The following is a 13752-nucleotide window of genomic DNA, read 5'->3' as shown; positions in this document are numbered from 1 at the left end:
ACGGCCGCACTGCGCATGCTCGCCACTCGGGCAGGCACAGGGGGCGGGCGTTAGGCCCCTTCCACAGGCGCCTGCCTCACGTGGGGAGCTGCTAGCGCCGCCATTGGCTCGGGGGAGGAGAAAAAGGCGGCGCGTCACTCCCTGGTTACCTCAGTGCGCGTCAGAGTAACGGAGCGGCCGGAGCTGTGTGGAGGAGCAGGATGGTGAGCGGCGGCCAAGGGGGGTCGCGGCCGCTTCCCTACACCGCCGCCGGGCCGGGGGAGCGGCCCTGAACCCGCAGGTTCAGCGTGGGGCGGCTGCTTGGCTCAGTTCGCCCCGTTGCGGCGGCGGCGACCGCTGTCTTGGTCTTCCCCCGGGCAGCGCATTCCCTCACCTCCGGCTACGTGCGGGAGTGGGAGTGCCTGGCTCTCCCCGGGTGGGAGCAGGCTGGGCTGTCTGTGCGGGGCAGCTTGGGCATGCTGAGGGGTTGTTTCCTCAAAGCTGAACCTGAAAGAAATCCCTGCTGGGCCTGTAATGGTTTGCCAGACTTTGCAAGCCCCCTGGAGCGGCAAAAAAGGTTTTGTGCTGTTCTGTTAAGTAACTTGGGTTAAAACACTCTCTTTCCTCCTGCTGCGTGCAAAGTTGGTGTTAGTATTAGGGGACCTTCACATCCCACACCGGTGTAGTGGTCTACCGGTGAAGTTCAAGAAGCTGCTGGTTCCAGGAAAGATTCAGCACATCTTGTGTACAGGAAACCTCTGCACCAAGGAGAGCTATGACTACCTCAGGACACTGGCTGGGGACATCCATGTTGTTAGGGGGGACTCTGAGGTAACGTTTTTGCTGCTGTTAATTCCTCAGCCTGCCTTCCTGCATGTGGTGGTTGTCTCGATGAAACCTGGGGAGTCCTTCAGCACTAGCAATTCCTGAACTGTAATTCACCAGGATAGGAAGTAGGAATGAGTAAGACTGAAAAAACAAAAATTTTTTTAGACCCTTCTTGTTGCACTTGCAACAGGGGGGATTGGGGGGGTAATACATGCACTTGTTTCATATGAACTCAGTCACAAACCTGTCTGTAATTGCTGTGAGGCCTCTGGAGTCCCCCAGCTGGCTGTGTAGATGCAGAAACTACAGGAGGCTTGTGTGTATATTTGTTTACTGTTGGGTAGCCTTGAGGCTCCTGATCTCTGTGCAAATTCCCCGCTCTTTGCTCTGTAGTTGCTCTTGCTGGAGTGTGGTACAAGCATCCGGTGGGTCTGCATGCTGAAAGGGACCTTGTGCGCTCAAATGGTGAAAAGAGGGTTCATGTCTTGGAACATGGGAACCAGCATTGCATAGGTGAGGGGTCTCTGGCTGATTTATAGGCGGTGCCTTTCTCCTTCTCAGAGCCTGAATTATCCTGAAGAGAAGGTTGTAACTGTTGAGCAGTTCAGAATCGGGCTGATTCACGGCCATCAAGTTATTCCCTGGGGCGATGCAGCCAGCCTGGCACTGCTGCAGAGGCAGCTGGATGTGGACATTCTCATCTCGGGACACACGCACAGATTTGAAGCATTTGAACATGAAAACAAATTCTACATCAACCCGGGATCAGCTACAGGAGCCTACAGTGCTTTGGAAACGTGAGTGAGGGGGGCCCTGATCTGCCCAGTGCAGCAGAGCCCATAGGCGTTACCTGAAATGCATTAATTCACCTGTGAGTGTCTGGCCACCATGCTGCAGAGTGCTGGTGAGGTGCCGTGAAGGAGCAGGAGGCCAGCCCTCTCCCTTCCCAAGGTATGCAGCAGGGCTCCCCTGCTCCCAGGGTTTGTCTTGGCCCACGTGTTGGGCATGGCAGCCCAGCACTGGAGTGTCTGGGGCTTCTTCCTGGGCCCAGAGAGGGGTGAGTTGCAGCAGCTTCTTGAAGGCGTTTTGCTTTCTGGTGTCTTCACAGAGGCTGCATCCTAATATTTGGCGGGAAATCAGACTTCTGGAGGCACTGTCGGCTTAAATGCCTGAGCCTGACACGACGTAGACTGTTGAGTAGCCTCAAGGGCTGTTGTAGGCTGAGTGTAAATCTGCCTGAGACGCTGTTGTCAGTACCCGCGAACTGCGGTGTTTCCCAGATCCCTGCAGCCCTTGGCAATGCAGTGTATTAGAATACATAAGCAGAAGGTCTGTAATAGCAAGAAGCGTGAGCTAACCGGGAAGACTGACAAAGTATGTTTTCTTTCCAGGAACATCATCCCTTCGTTTGTACTGATGGACATCCAGGCTTCCACAGTTGTGACTTATGTATACCAACTGATTGAGGGTGATGTGAAAGTAGAAAGAATTGACTTCAAGAAGTACTGAATGACGTTCAAACCTGCTCGTTGGCTTCTCCCCGCCTCGCGTTCCTTGTCTCTCTGGTGAAGTCGAAGGGGAGGCAGGCCACGGGGGGGCGCTGCTGCTGCAGCGTGTTGGGCTGTAGAGCAGCCGCATCGCTCTACTGCTCGTGAGCTTGTGAGAAAACGTTAGTCTTGGTTCCCAACCTGCAGGTGAAGCAGAAGAAACTGCTGATTAAGAGGCCTGTGGAAAATGCCCTGTGTCTAAGGAGGAGCTGCTGTGTCCCTGGCCTAAGGGAGTCACAGAGGGTGGTGGTGGTAGCTTGGCACTGAAGCTCTTCTGTAAAACAATGGCCATATAGAATAATAAATTCCTTTCTTTGGGCATGCGGGTCCTGTTCATTATGCTTCTAAGAGGTGAAGGGGGTCTGGAATTTGGTGTGAGGGGGCTGCGAGGGAGGACGGGAAGCTGCCGTTTTCTTCCCGAGACGCGGCCCTGAAACATTTTGGGCTCTGTCAGAGATGCCCAAGGACTCTGCTTCGGCAGGCTCATCCCACCTCCTGCTTAGGGTAGCACGGAAAGGCAGAGGCAGGTCTGGGAAGAGCGGCGTGGAGAGCTCTGCGCCGGTGTGCGGAGCTGGGCGTTTGCCCTCATGCTCCACAGGTAGCAGAGGCCGGAGCGCTGCTCCTCGTCCCTGTGGTGCTTCTGAGAAGTGGGAGCGTCCGTGGTGCCGGAGCCATCGTGGCCCCTGGCCAGGGAGGTCTCGGAGCACCAGCCTGCAGTGGTGGTGCTGGTGCGGTGCTGGACCAGCCGTGGGTGTGGAGCCCTGTGGAGAAGCGGGAGGGGAAGGGGAGCGCGGCTGGAGGAGCTGTGCTGCGGCAGAGGGATGTTCTAAGGGTGGGTGGGTGATGCCAGGGTCACAGGCTGGGCAAAGGTGGCTGCAGAGGATGCTTCAGCAAGGCAAGGTAGAAAAGCGTTCCTGCTGTCCCTCGGCACGTGTCTTGGCTGAGGTTGTATTTGGCAAAACCAGAGTTGAGGAGCATTTGCCTGGACACCCCGGTCCAGCGGTCATAGTCTTGTGGCTCCTGAGAGAAACCTGGTTGTGGTGCCCTGGTGTGAAGCAGGACCTGGTTTTCCCAGCTGAGTGGCCCACGGAGCAGGCAGCCCAGCGTGATCTTGGTGCCTTTGGTGGGCAAGAGATGTGCCTGCAGTGGGCAGGGGGAGCACTGGGACAGGAGCTGCCAGGGAACATTGTGGGGCCACATTGGCATGGAGGGGCTGTGCCTGAGCACGTGGGGGCTTAAAAGGAAATCGGGGTCCATGGCAACACCCAGTCGTTGGGGGGATGTGGAGCTGGTGGGATCGTGCCATGGCCTGAGCCCCTCTCCTCTTTACACTGCTCGCCCACGGCTCAGGTGCCCTGGCCAGACTTGCTGCACCCATCCGGGGCCTTTGAGCACAGGGGTCTCTTCCCTGTCCCACTGCCTGGGGAGGGCTGTGCTGGTGGGGCACTGGCTGACCCTCGTCTTCTCCCCTCTCTCCTTTTCCTCTCCAGGTTCCCTGGTCCAGGCAGCGCTGACTCAGCCACCCTCCGTGTCAGCGAACGTGGGACAAACCGTCCAGATCACTTGCTCCGGTGTTAGCAGCACCAATGCTGTTGGCTGGTACCAGCAGAAGGTTCCTGGCAGCGCCCCTGTCACTGTGATCTATACTAACAACAAGAGACCCTCGGACATCCCTTCGCGATTCTCTGGATCTACATCTGGCTCCACAGGCACGTTAACCATCACTGGGGTCCAAGCCGAGGACGAGGCTGTCTATTACTGTGGTGGTGAGGACAGCAGCGGCAGCAATGGTGTCTGGTGACACCAAGTAATAGGACATGAGACACTGACTCCTAAATCAGGGGAAGGTTTTCTGCCTTTCTCTCCCTCCTTGCTGAGCAGAGTTGTGGCTGTGGGGCTGAGGCAGGTTCTGTCCCCTCTGCATGACCGTGGCCATGAATGTCCTCCCTTTTGTGTCCCAGAGAACCGGAGGTGACTTTGTGGCTGGGGACCATTGTCCTTCTGCCTACAAAGTTCACAGGGTGGCATTGTCTGCCACCCCACGGGCTCTTGCTGCTGAAAACCACGTCCTGCTGCTGCTGCCAGAGCTGCCTTTGTGCTGGAATATGTTGGGCTGGGCTCTGCTCCCCAAATTTCCCTGTGATCATGTCCACTTCTGTTCTCCTTTGACTTTGGCATTCCCCACTCTGCTGCCTGTTGTAGGGTTATTCCATGCGGGGCCCGGACGACAGGACACCCATATGATGATTAAAGTCACCAGTTTATTGAGCCTAGCTGATCATTCTTATACAATTCTTTGAGTTGCTTTAGAAGCTTTGATTGGTTGCTGCATACAAGCATTTGGTGTCCAGGCGCACAAGCATAAAATGTGATTGGTTATATCGATACTGTACACGTGCATAAACATAAGATACAGTTAGTTATACTCACTCTGTACAGGCGCATAAACACAGGACAGAATTGGCTATATTAACTAGAGCATGCGAAACCTGTCTCAGTCTAATTGGTCAAGATAAGCCCCTGAATTGAGGTTGTTTGTGCCAAGTTCCCTTTATTGTGGAATGTGCACCTGTGTTTTTCTAATTCGGATCTTTCTTTTTCTGTCTTGTTTATTCTGTTCAAGGCCTTCTAAAGGCATCTGGAATGCTCTTGCGACCATGAGCTACTTTCAGGCCCAGTAACTAAGTTCCATATAATTGAACCCTACATCTCCCCCTTTTTTGTTTTTTGTCAATTAACACAGCCTTACTTGATCTATCAATTAATTTTTAAACACATTGCAATGTACAAGGATGGACCATCTGTACATTCTTGTGCTGTCTTGCTCCGCAAACTGAGACCAGCAATCGGTAGGTGTCAGCTTTATGTGGGCGTCCCCACGGAGGCAACGATGGCCTTGCCATACACGAGCCCGATGCTCTTTGGAAAATCACGGTATCCATACGTTTGCAGAGGAACGGGTTTCAGCACACGTGGCCAGCGGATGCCAAAATCCGCCTCAGTTGCAACCTATGATGCATGTGCTCACTGGCCAGGCGCACTGCACGAGTCATAGCCATCCTGTCTATTGGTTCATGGGCTTTGTGATGTGGTTGCGGATGCACAGAGAATCTTGACCTGTTATGTTAGCCAAGGTGACCTACGCATTAGTTTTTGGCTGAGGTGGTATTCATATTGCCGCACCATCTAGGATGTTCCAGATGATGATGGTCGTACAAATCAAACAGGAGTCCATTGTGGGCCTGCATCTGTGGAAACACAAGCATAATCTGGCCCCCAGGTTATTAATGAAAATGGACCTTCCTACTGCCCTGTTTCTAGATTCTTAACTAAGACCATGACCTTACCTCTAATTTTGGCTTTAGCTAACTTTTCTTGTGGTGAGAGATTCCCTACCTTTTTTTTTTTTTTTTTTTTGGTCTTTATCATAAATGACTACATATCAGGGTATCTTAATACTACTTCCACACTCGGCTCTTATGAGTGATGTTTCACTGGATGCCGATCAACATTAAATCATATATATTTGTTGCAATAGCTCTAAGCTGCTTATTCTCTATACGATTAGTTATAGGTTAGTTGGTTAGTTAAATTTCTATCACAATGATCACACAAAAAATTTTCTATCCCTTTCACCCACTTGTACTAAGATGCATATCCAGGGCCAGCACCGTACTCCATGTTTTTCACATGCGTTCTTAATTTCCGCATTGACTGCCGGTCTCCATCGTGATTTGTCTAGGCAGTCTATCTAGGGCTTCGGGACCTGCTGAAGTCTCCACTGCCTCTTGTTCTTGATCTTCTGAGTTGTTTGTGACATCTGATTGCTCAATCCATGGCTTGACCCATTTCGCCGGTATCCAATGAGGCTGTTCGTTACCTGTGGAAACACAAGCATACCCTCTTCCCCACGTGAATAACTTGCAAGGTCCCTGCCATTGCTGTAAAACTGGATCGAATATTGAGACCTGCGGCTGGTTTTTATCAACATTTTTGCTCCCACACATATGCCTAGTAATTGGGATCTGATCCTCAGTACCACGTGGCTGTAGCCAATTCAAAACATATAGTGCTTTGCTTATTAACTCTTGGGGGGTACAATGCCGCATGTCTTCCCCTGTTTTTAAAATATTTAAACGATCCTTTAAGGTCCGATGTGCACGTTGAACGATAGCTTGACCAGTAGAATTATGGGGTACGCCAAAATTATGAGTTACCCCCCCATAGCTGTAAAAATGTTTCTAATGACTGTGCGCGATATCCCGGGCCATTGTCTGTTTTAATTTCTGCTGGCACTCCCATGGCAGCAAATGTTGCCAAAAGGTGCTTAATTACAGATCTGGCATTAGTTGATACATGAACAGTAGCCCACATAAGGTTTGAATATGTGTCAATAGATACATGAATGTATTTATATTTCCCAAAACTGGGATACTCCATAACATCTGTTTGCCAAATTTGCAACGGTGATAGTCCCCGGGGGTTCACCCCTTGTGGTTGTAAGTTTGGAATGTTTGCACAGTCAGGGCAAGCAGCAATAATAGTTCTGGCTTGCTGCAATGGGAGATCAAATTGCTTACTCAGCGCTTTTGCTGACTGATGATAAAATTTATGGGATAGCAGTGCTTGTCCAAACAAGTCAGGTTTGGGTGTATTAAAACAGATGTTTGCATTGGCTACTACCAGTTGATCTGCGCGCGCATTACCTTCCACAAAAAATCCCGGCAACGTTGTATGGCTACGAATATGATCGATAAAAAATAAGTCTGTTCGTCTTTCTAATAACATCCATAATTTCAAAAGTGCCATAAACAGCTGCTCATTACTTACAGTTTTTAGCAAGGATCTATGCATATGTTTGACTATCCCAACGACATATTGAGAATCCGAAACAATGTTGACAGGTGTTTTATCCCATTTTTTGAAAACAGAGCATACGGCTAATAGCTCAAGCACCTGTACTGACCCCTCTGACAGAATGACTTCGGATTTCCAGGATCCATCCTGAAGATATACAAATCCCGCTTTACCCGTTCTGCTGCTAGCATCAGTAAAAACGGTAATCGCCTCCAGCGGGCTTTCACTGCAAATAGAGCGTGGTTCCATTGTTAACATTGTTTTAAACAATGGGTGAGGGGGGTAGTGATTATCCACTTCCCCCTTAAAACCCATCAGAGCTACTGCAAGGCAGTCATTTTTCATCATGGCATTATTCACAATATCAAGCGACATCATAGGCAAAATAATTTTGTCCATTTGCTTCCCTGAAATTTGTATTGCCCTTGCCCCTGCTTTTTGAATGCACATTCCCAGGGCTTCAATTCTAGTGACTACCGTTTTTGACATGCTAGCAGGCAAGAATATCCATTCTATTATTATCAATGGGTTTCGTTCCTGTCGCTCATCCCACTGACCCAAAATTCCCGCAACTTCCTTATCTGAGTTATATACATATAAATTTATGGACAAATCAGGGACGTATCTGCCAGACATGGATGATGTGATTTTTCTGCTCAATTGCTGTCTAGGCTTGCTGCCCTGATGCACTTAGTTGTATTGCAGAAGTTAAGCTATTGCCGCCCCGCAATAAATCCGGCAGCGGCTGTAGATCTGTATTGGTAATACCACAATAAGGCTGAATCCACTGTAGGTCCCTGACAAGTTTTTGTACATCATGTATATTTAGTATGTCTTTGTGTAGCGACAGCTTTTGTGGACAAACAGAGGCTTCCGCAACTTGCAAACCCGGATATAGTGTTAACGGCGTTCTGTCTTCTTTAAACCTTGATCGACAGTCGCTGGCTTTGTGTCCGAACTTGTCGCACTTGTCACAGACCCCAGGAAAGTTTGACTGACTGCCGTTAGTTAGTGCTGGCATAGATCGAGGCTGCGCTGCTATGTGTTGAGGGCACATACATTTCAAATGCCCCGGTTGACCACACCGATGACATGCTAAGGGGTCTTTGTGTGGGCTGCGGTCTCCTTTTCCCCATTGCACCATCGGTCGTAACGCTACCGCGAGCGCTGCAGCGTGAGCTTCAGCATGTATTTTAGCTTTCTCTTGTTCTTGTATTAGAGGTAAGCGATTACAAGCCTTGATGATATCCACTAACGTAGCTGTACACGGAAGCGATGCAATGATTTGTCTGCATTTTGTATTTGCATTTTGGATAGCTAAGTCCTTTCCGACCGCAGCTTTCGCTTCGGGGGTTAAGGTGGGCGACGCATCGACAGCAGCTTTTAAGCGGTCAAGGAATTTCATGTACGGCTCCTCTTCCCCTTGTATGATTTTAGAATATGGCGGAACCGGTTTCCCCACTTGCGGCACCTCTGAAATAGCTTCCAGAGCTAGTTGTTGCGCCAATTGTAAAATCTCTGGCCTTAATGCAGCCTGAACGGGGCCCGTAGCAAACTGTCCCGTGCCAAGTAACATGTCTACACTGACAAATGCAAGTGGATTTTGTGCCCCAGCATCTAAATTTCTCACCTGGGCTTCTTCTGCTTTCTGTCTCCACCGATCATGAAACAACAACCTCTGAGTTGGTTCAAAGAACATTTCCACCAAAATCTTTATATCCGCTGGCGCTAAGGTTTGTGCCTTAAAAAATTGTTGTATCTTTTATTGTACATACTTATTGTCTGCTCCATATTGCATAATGGCTTTTCGCAGTTCTCGACCTGTTTTCCAGTCCAGAGGCGCCCATTCTCGCTTTCCTCCTGGTTCAGTGAACCCGGGAAATGATCCGACAGTAGGTGGCAGTATTATTCCTTCTATAGGGGCTCGCTCAATAATTCCGCGCCAACGTTGTCCCGGCGAAAAAGACGGATCGCTGGGTGGTGGGGGGGGGGGGTCCTGCCCGGGCTGGTCCCGTGTTTTGTAAGGGCGGGTCTGTTAGCCGTCGCATTCCTTTGTATCTATCCTCGTATCTCCATTTAGACCCTTTTCCCTCATCGGGCATTAATTCCCCTTTTTGTACACGCAGGTCAATCAGTTCCTGCATTTTATCCTTGGGGGATTTTTCTTCCGCATTGCCCACCACTTTAGCAAAAGAATCCATACTTTCTACGATTGCATTTGCTGCTTTTTCATATGCCTTTTTCGTCAACGGCTGCCCACATTTACCCCCGTCTCTTTTTTGCATTTCCTCCAGCAATTCTAACATTTTTCTCTTTTTGCTCTAGTATTAGAGTAGCCAAATCCTCGTTTGCATTACTGGAATCAGGGTATAGCTGATTTGGAGCTTCCCCAGTATTTTCTAAGTCCCGTTGGGCCCCCCAATCATCAGAGTCCATGGGCAGGGGAATGTCTTCCGCTCGTAATAGTGGCTGACTTGTCTTTTTTGCAGAAGGATTTACCATTGCCTGTTCCTCGGGTGTTAACGGGGCCATGGGAACATCCGCGTTATTTCCCCTCCCCAAAAAATTCAGCTCTTCTACAGGAAAAGCTGCAACCGGTGTTTTTTTTCTTCTAATGGCGGTGCCGTTGGCGGCTGTGGGGGGCTCCTGTGCTCCGCGTACTGTCTCTGCTGCCAAACAATACGTCGGGGGAGCAGGAGCATTAATAGTTCGAATTTCTGCCGCTAAAGCATGTTTTAGCGCATCCTGAAGAGCAGTTTCTGATGTTATTTGCTGCATCATTTGGAGACACTTTTTCCAATGTGCTGCCAGACGTGCAGCTATTTTATTTCCTCCTTGGACAGAGTCCCATATTTCCCTTCCTAAGTCCTCCCAAATAGACAACGAAAAGAGAGCCTCAGAGTCCTTAAAAAATCCTCTTCTTTGTCCCCACTGTAACAAATCCTCTAACTGATCCTTTTTAATATCCATTTCTGTTTCTTCAACCAGCCTCATAAATGTCTTTACGGCTGCCTTTTCCTTCGCAGATGCTGCGGTACCCGTGCCGCCTTTTGTCACGTAAGCTTATGATTTTCCTGCCTCTCTCGAGCAGCCCGGCGCTTTCTTCCAAGTCCACCAGCATCTGCGGCAATTTCCCCCACCTTTTCAGTTAGCGTTCCCTCTTGTTCCTTACCGGATCACGTCGGAGGTCACCAGATGTAGGGTTGTAGGGTTATTCCATGCGGGGCCCGGACGACAGGACACCCATATGATGATTAAAGTCACCAGTTTATTGAGCCTAGCTGATCATTCTTATACAATTCTTTGAGTTGCTTTAGAAGCTTTGATTGGTTGCTGCATGCAAGCATTTGGTGTCCACGCGCACAAGCATAAAATGTGATTGGTTATATCGATACTGTACATGTGCATAAACATAAGATACAGTTAGTTATACTCACTCTGTACAGGCGCATAAACACAGGACAGAATTGGCTATATTAACTAGAGCATGCGAAACCTGTCTCAGTCTAATTGGTCAAGATAAGCCCCCGAATTGAGGTTGTTTGTGCCAAGTTCCCTTTATTGTGGAATGTGCACCTGTGTTTTTCTAATTCGGATCTTTCTTTTTCTGTCTTGTTTATTCTGTTCAAGGCCTTCTAAAGGCATCTGGAATGCTCTTGTGACCATGAGCTACTTTCAGGCCCAGTAACTAAGTTCCATATAATTGAACCCTACAGCCTGCAGAGGGCTGTGCTGGTGGGGCACTGGCTGACCCCCGTCTTCTCCCCTCCCTCCTCTCCCTCTCCAGGTTCCCTGGTCCAGGCAGCGCTGACTCAGCCACCCTCGGTGTCAGTGTCTCTGTGACAAACAGAGACATGCTTTGGGAGTAGCAATGAATATGGCTGGTACCAGCAGAAGGTTCCTGGCAGTGCCCTTGTCACTGTCATCTACTACAAGGACAAGAGACCCTCAGACATCCCTTCACGATTCTCCGGATCCTTGTCTGGCTCCACGGGCACGTTAACCATCACTGGGGTCCAAGCTGAGGACGAGGCTGTCTATTACTGTGGTAGCTACGACAGCAGCTACAATGATGTGACAGGGCAATGGGGAGTGATACAAAAACCGCCTGCCATCACAGGAGCCAGTTAGAATTCTCTGCTGTCCCCGTTTGATGGTGGGGCAGGTCACCACCATGGCCCTGCCCTGTGCTACAGGTGGCTGTGCCTCATGTCCTGGATTGGCCATCCCTTAGAGCCCCAGGTCTGTGCCCATCCCCTGTCATTTTGGGTGGAGAGGGGATAGGATAGGACAGGGTAGGACAGAACAGGGTAGGATAGGATAGAATAGAACAGAATTGAATTGAATATTTCGGGACCTTCCACCTGGGTACCTCATGCGTGGCTGGCCTTCTCCCTCTCCTCCGTGTGGTGCTCGCCCATGGCTCATGTACCAAAGCCAGACTCGCTGCACCCATCCAGGGTCTTTGAGCGCAGGGGTCCCATCCCCCTCCTGCTGCCCAGGGAGGAATGTGCTGGTGGGGCACTGGCTGACCCCCGTCTTCTCCCCTCCCTCCTCTCCCTCTCCAGGTTCCCTGGTCCAGGCAGCGCTGACTCAGCCACCCTCGGTGTCAGCAAACGTGGGACAAACCGTCCAGATCACCTGCTCCGGGGGTAGCAGCAGCAGCGGTTATGGTTATGTTGGCTGGCACCAGCACAAAACACCTGGCAGCGTCACCGTCATCTACGCTAACAACAACAGACCCTCGGACATCCCTTCGCGATTCTCCGGATCTACATCTGGCTCCACAGGCACGTTAACCATCACTGGGGTCCAAGCCGAGGACGAGGCTGTCTATTACTGTGGTGGCAAGGACAGCAGCAGCAGCTATGGTGTCTGGTGACAGCAAGTAATAGGAAATGGACACTGACTCCTAAATCAGGGGAAGGTTTTCTGCCATTCTTCCTCCCAGACAAGCAGAGCTGTGGCTGTGGGGCTGAGGCAGGTTCCTGTCCTCTCTCCACCACCATGGCTGTGAAAGTCCTCCCTTTTGTGTCCTGGAGAACTCGAGGTGAGTTTGTGGCTGGGGACCAGTGTTCTGGTCCCTTCAGAGTTCACAGTGTGGCATTGTCTGCCACCCCACGGGCTCCTGCTACTGATGACCATGTCCCGCTGCTGCTGCCAGAGCTGCCTCTGTGCTGGCATATGTTGGGCTGGGCTCTGCTCCCCAAATTTCCCTGTGATCTTGTTCGCTTCTGTTCCTCTCCGTGTTTGGCATTCCCCAACCTGCTGCCTGGGGAGGGCTGTGCTGGTGGGGCACTGGCTGACCCCCGTCTTCTCCCCTCTCTCCTCTTCCTCTCCAGGTTCCCTGGTCCAGGCAGCACTGACTCAGCCACCCTCCGTGTCAGCGAACGTGGGACAAACTGTCCAGATCACCTGCTCCGGGAGTAGTGGCAGCTATGGTTACTACTATGGCTGGTACCAGCAGAAGGTTCCTGGCAGTGCCCCTGTCACTGTGATCTACAGTAACAACCAGAGACCCTCGGACATCCCTTCGCGATTCTCCGGATCTACATCTGGCTCCACGGGCACGTTAACCATCACTGGGGTCCAAGCCGAGGACGAGGCTGTCTATTACTGTGGTGGCTACGACAGCAGCAGCTATGGTGTCTGGTGACATGGATCCATGGGCAAGTGATCCAAAAACTTCCTGCCATCGCAAGGGCCAGTTATGAGTCTCTGCTCTCCCCGTTTGATGGTGGTCAACACCTTGTCCCTGCCCTTGCTGGCCTGTGCTGTAGGTGGCTGTGCCTGGTCTGCCAGGTCCGTCATCCCTTAGAGCCCCAGGGTTGTGCCCATCCCTTGTCATTTGTGAAGCAGAGGAGAGGAGGTTGGAATGGAATGGAATATTTTGGTTGGAAGCGAACTACAACAATCATCTAGTTTCACTGCCTGACCACTGCAGGGCTGACCAAAAGTTGAAGCCTGTTGTTAAGGGCATTGTCCAAATGTCCCTCGAATACTGACGGGCTTGGGGCATCGTCCAGCTCTCTAGGAAGCCTGTTGCAGTGTTTGACCACACTCTCGGGAAAGAAATGCTGCGATGGCCCCCAGCGACCCTGCCCCATGCTGCGGGGCCCAGTTCCCCCCGTGCTCCCTGGCTGGCACCCAGGGCCCTGCCGGGTGCCTCCCTGCCCTCCTCCCAGCCCAGCTGCCCCTGGAGCCCCCGGGGGGTTCAGCCAAAACTGCGGCCCCAGCACCGAGAGGTGGGAACGTGCCACGGGCCGGGGAGCTGGACCAAAGCTCTTGCCTTCAAGCCCTGGCGGGGTCTGCTCTGTCGTGCCGCAAGAAGAGCCTGCGGGCTACTCCAGCGTCGGTTGTGCTTGCCCAGTGCCAGCCCATTGGGCTCATGCGCAGCCTGTGCAGGAGCCCCCCCAGCACCTCTGGCCCCCCAGGCAGTCCCTGGCCCTGTGCAATGCTTCACCGTGGCCCCAGAACAGCGAGGGGCTGCCCAGCACCCTGACCCCATCCCCATCCGATGTCGGGACCTTCCACCTGGGTA

General features: G+C 51.5%; 1 protein-coding gene and 1 gene segment (V, D, J or C); both read left to right on the top strand.

Annotated features, from left to right (window-relative positions):
* The first annotated feature begins 141 nt into the window (after window positions 1-141).
* Window positions 142-2675, top strand: LOC104310401 (vacuolar protein sorting-associated protein 29). The gene is made up of 4 exons (XM_069795100.1): window positions 142-203; window positions 622-810; window positions 1369-1604; window positions 2199-2675. Exons 1-4 carry the CDS (start codon window positions 201-203, stop codon window positions 2314-2316), a joined length of 546 nt encoding a protein of 181 aa, XP_069651201.1. The 5' UTR covers window positions 142-200; the 3' UTR covers window positions 2317-2675.
* Window positions 2676-12218: 9543 nt separating this feature from the next.
* LOC138687551 (Ig lambda chain V-1 region-like) lies at window positions 12219-12867 on the top strand. The segment is given in 2 exon segments: window positions 12219-12261; window positions 12554-12867. Coding segments are annotated over 2 exon segments (357 nt in total).
* Window positions 12868-13752: the final 885 nt, after the last annotated feature.

Source organism: Haliaeetus albicilla, chromosome 10 (assembly GCF_947461875.1).
Source record: "Haliaeetus albicilla chromosome 10, bHalAlb1.1, whole genome shotgun sequence".
Classification (NCBI taxonomy): domain Eukaryota; kingdom Metazoa; phylum Chordata; class Aves; order Accipitriformes; family Accipitridae; genus Haliaeetus; species Haliaeetus albicilla.
Note: the sequence above shows the minus strand (reverse complement) of the source record. Positions and strands in the feature narration are given on the sequence as shown.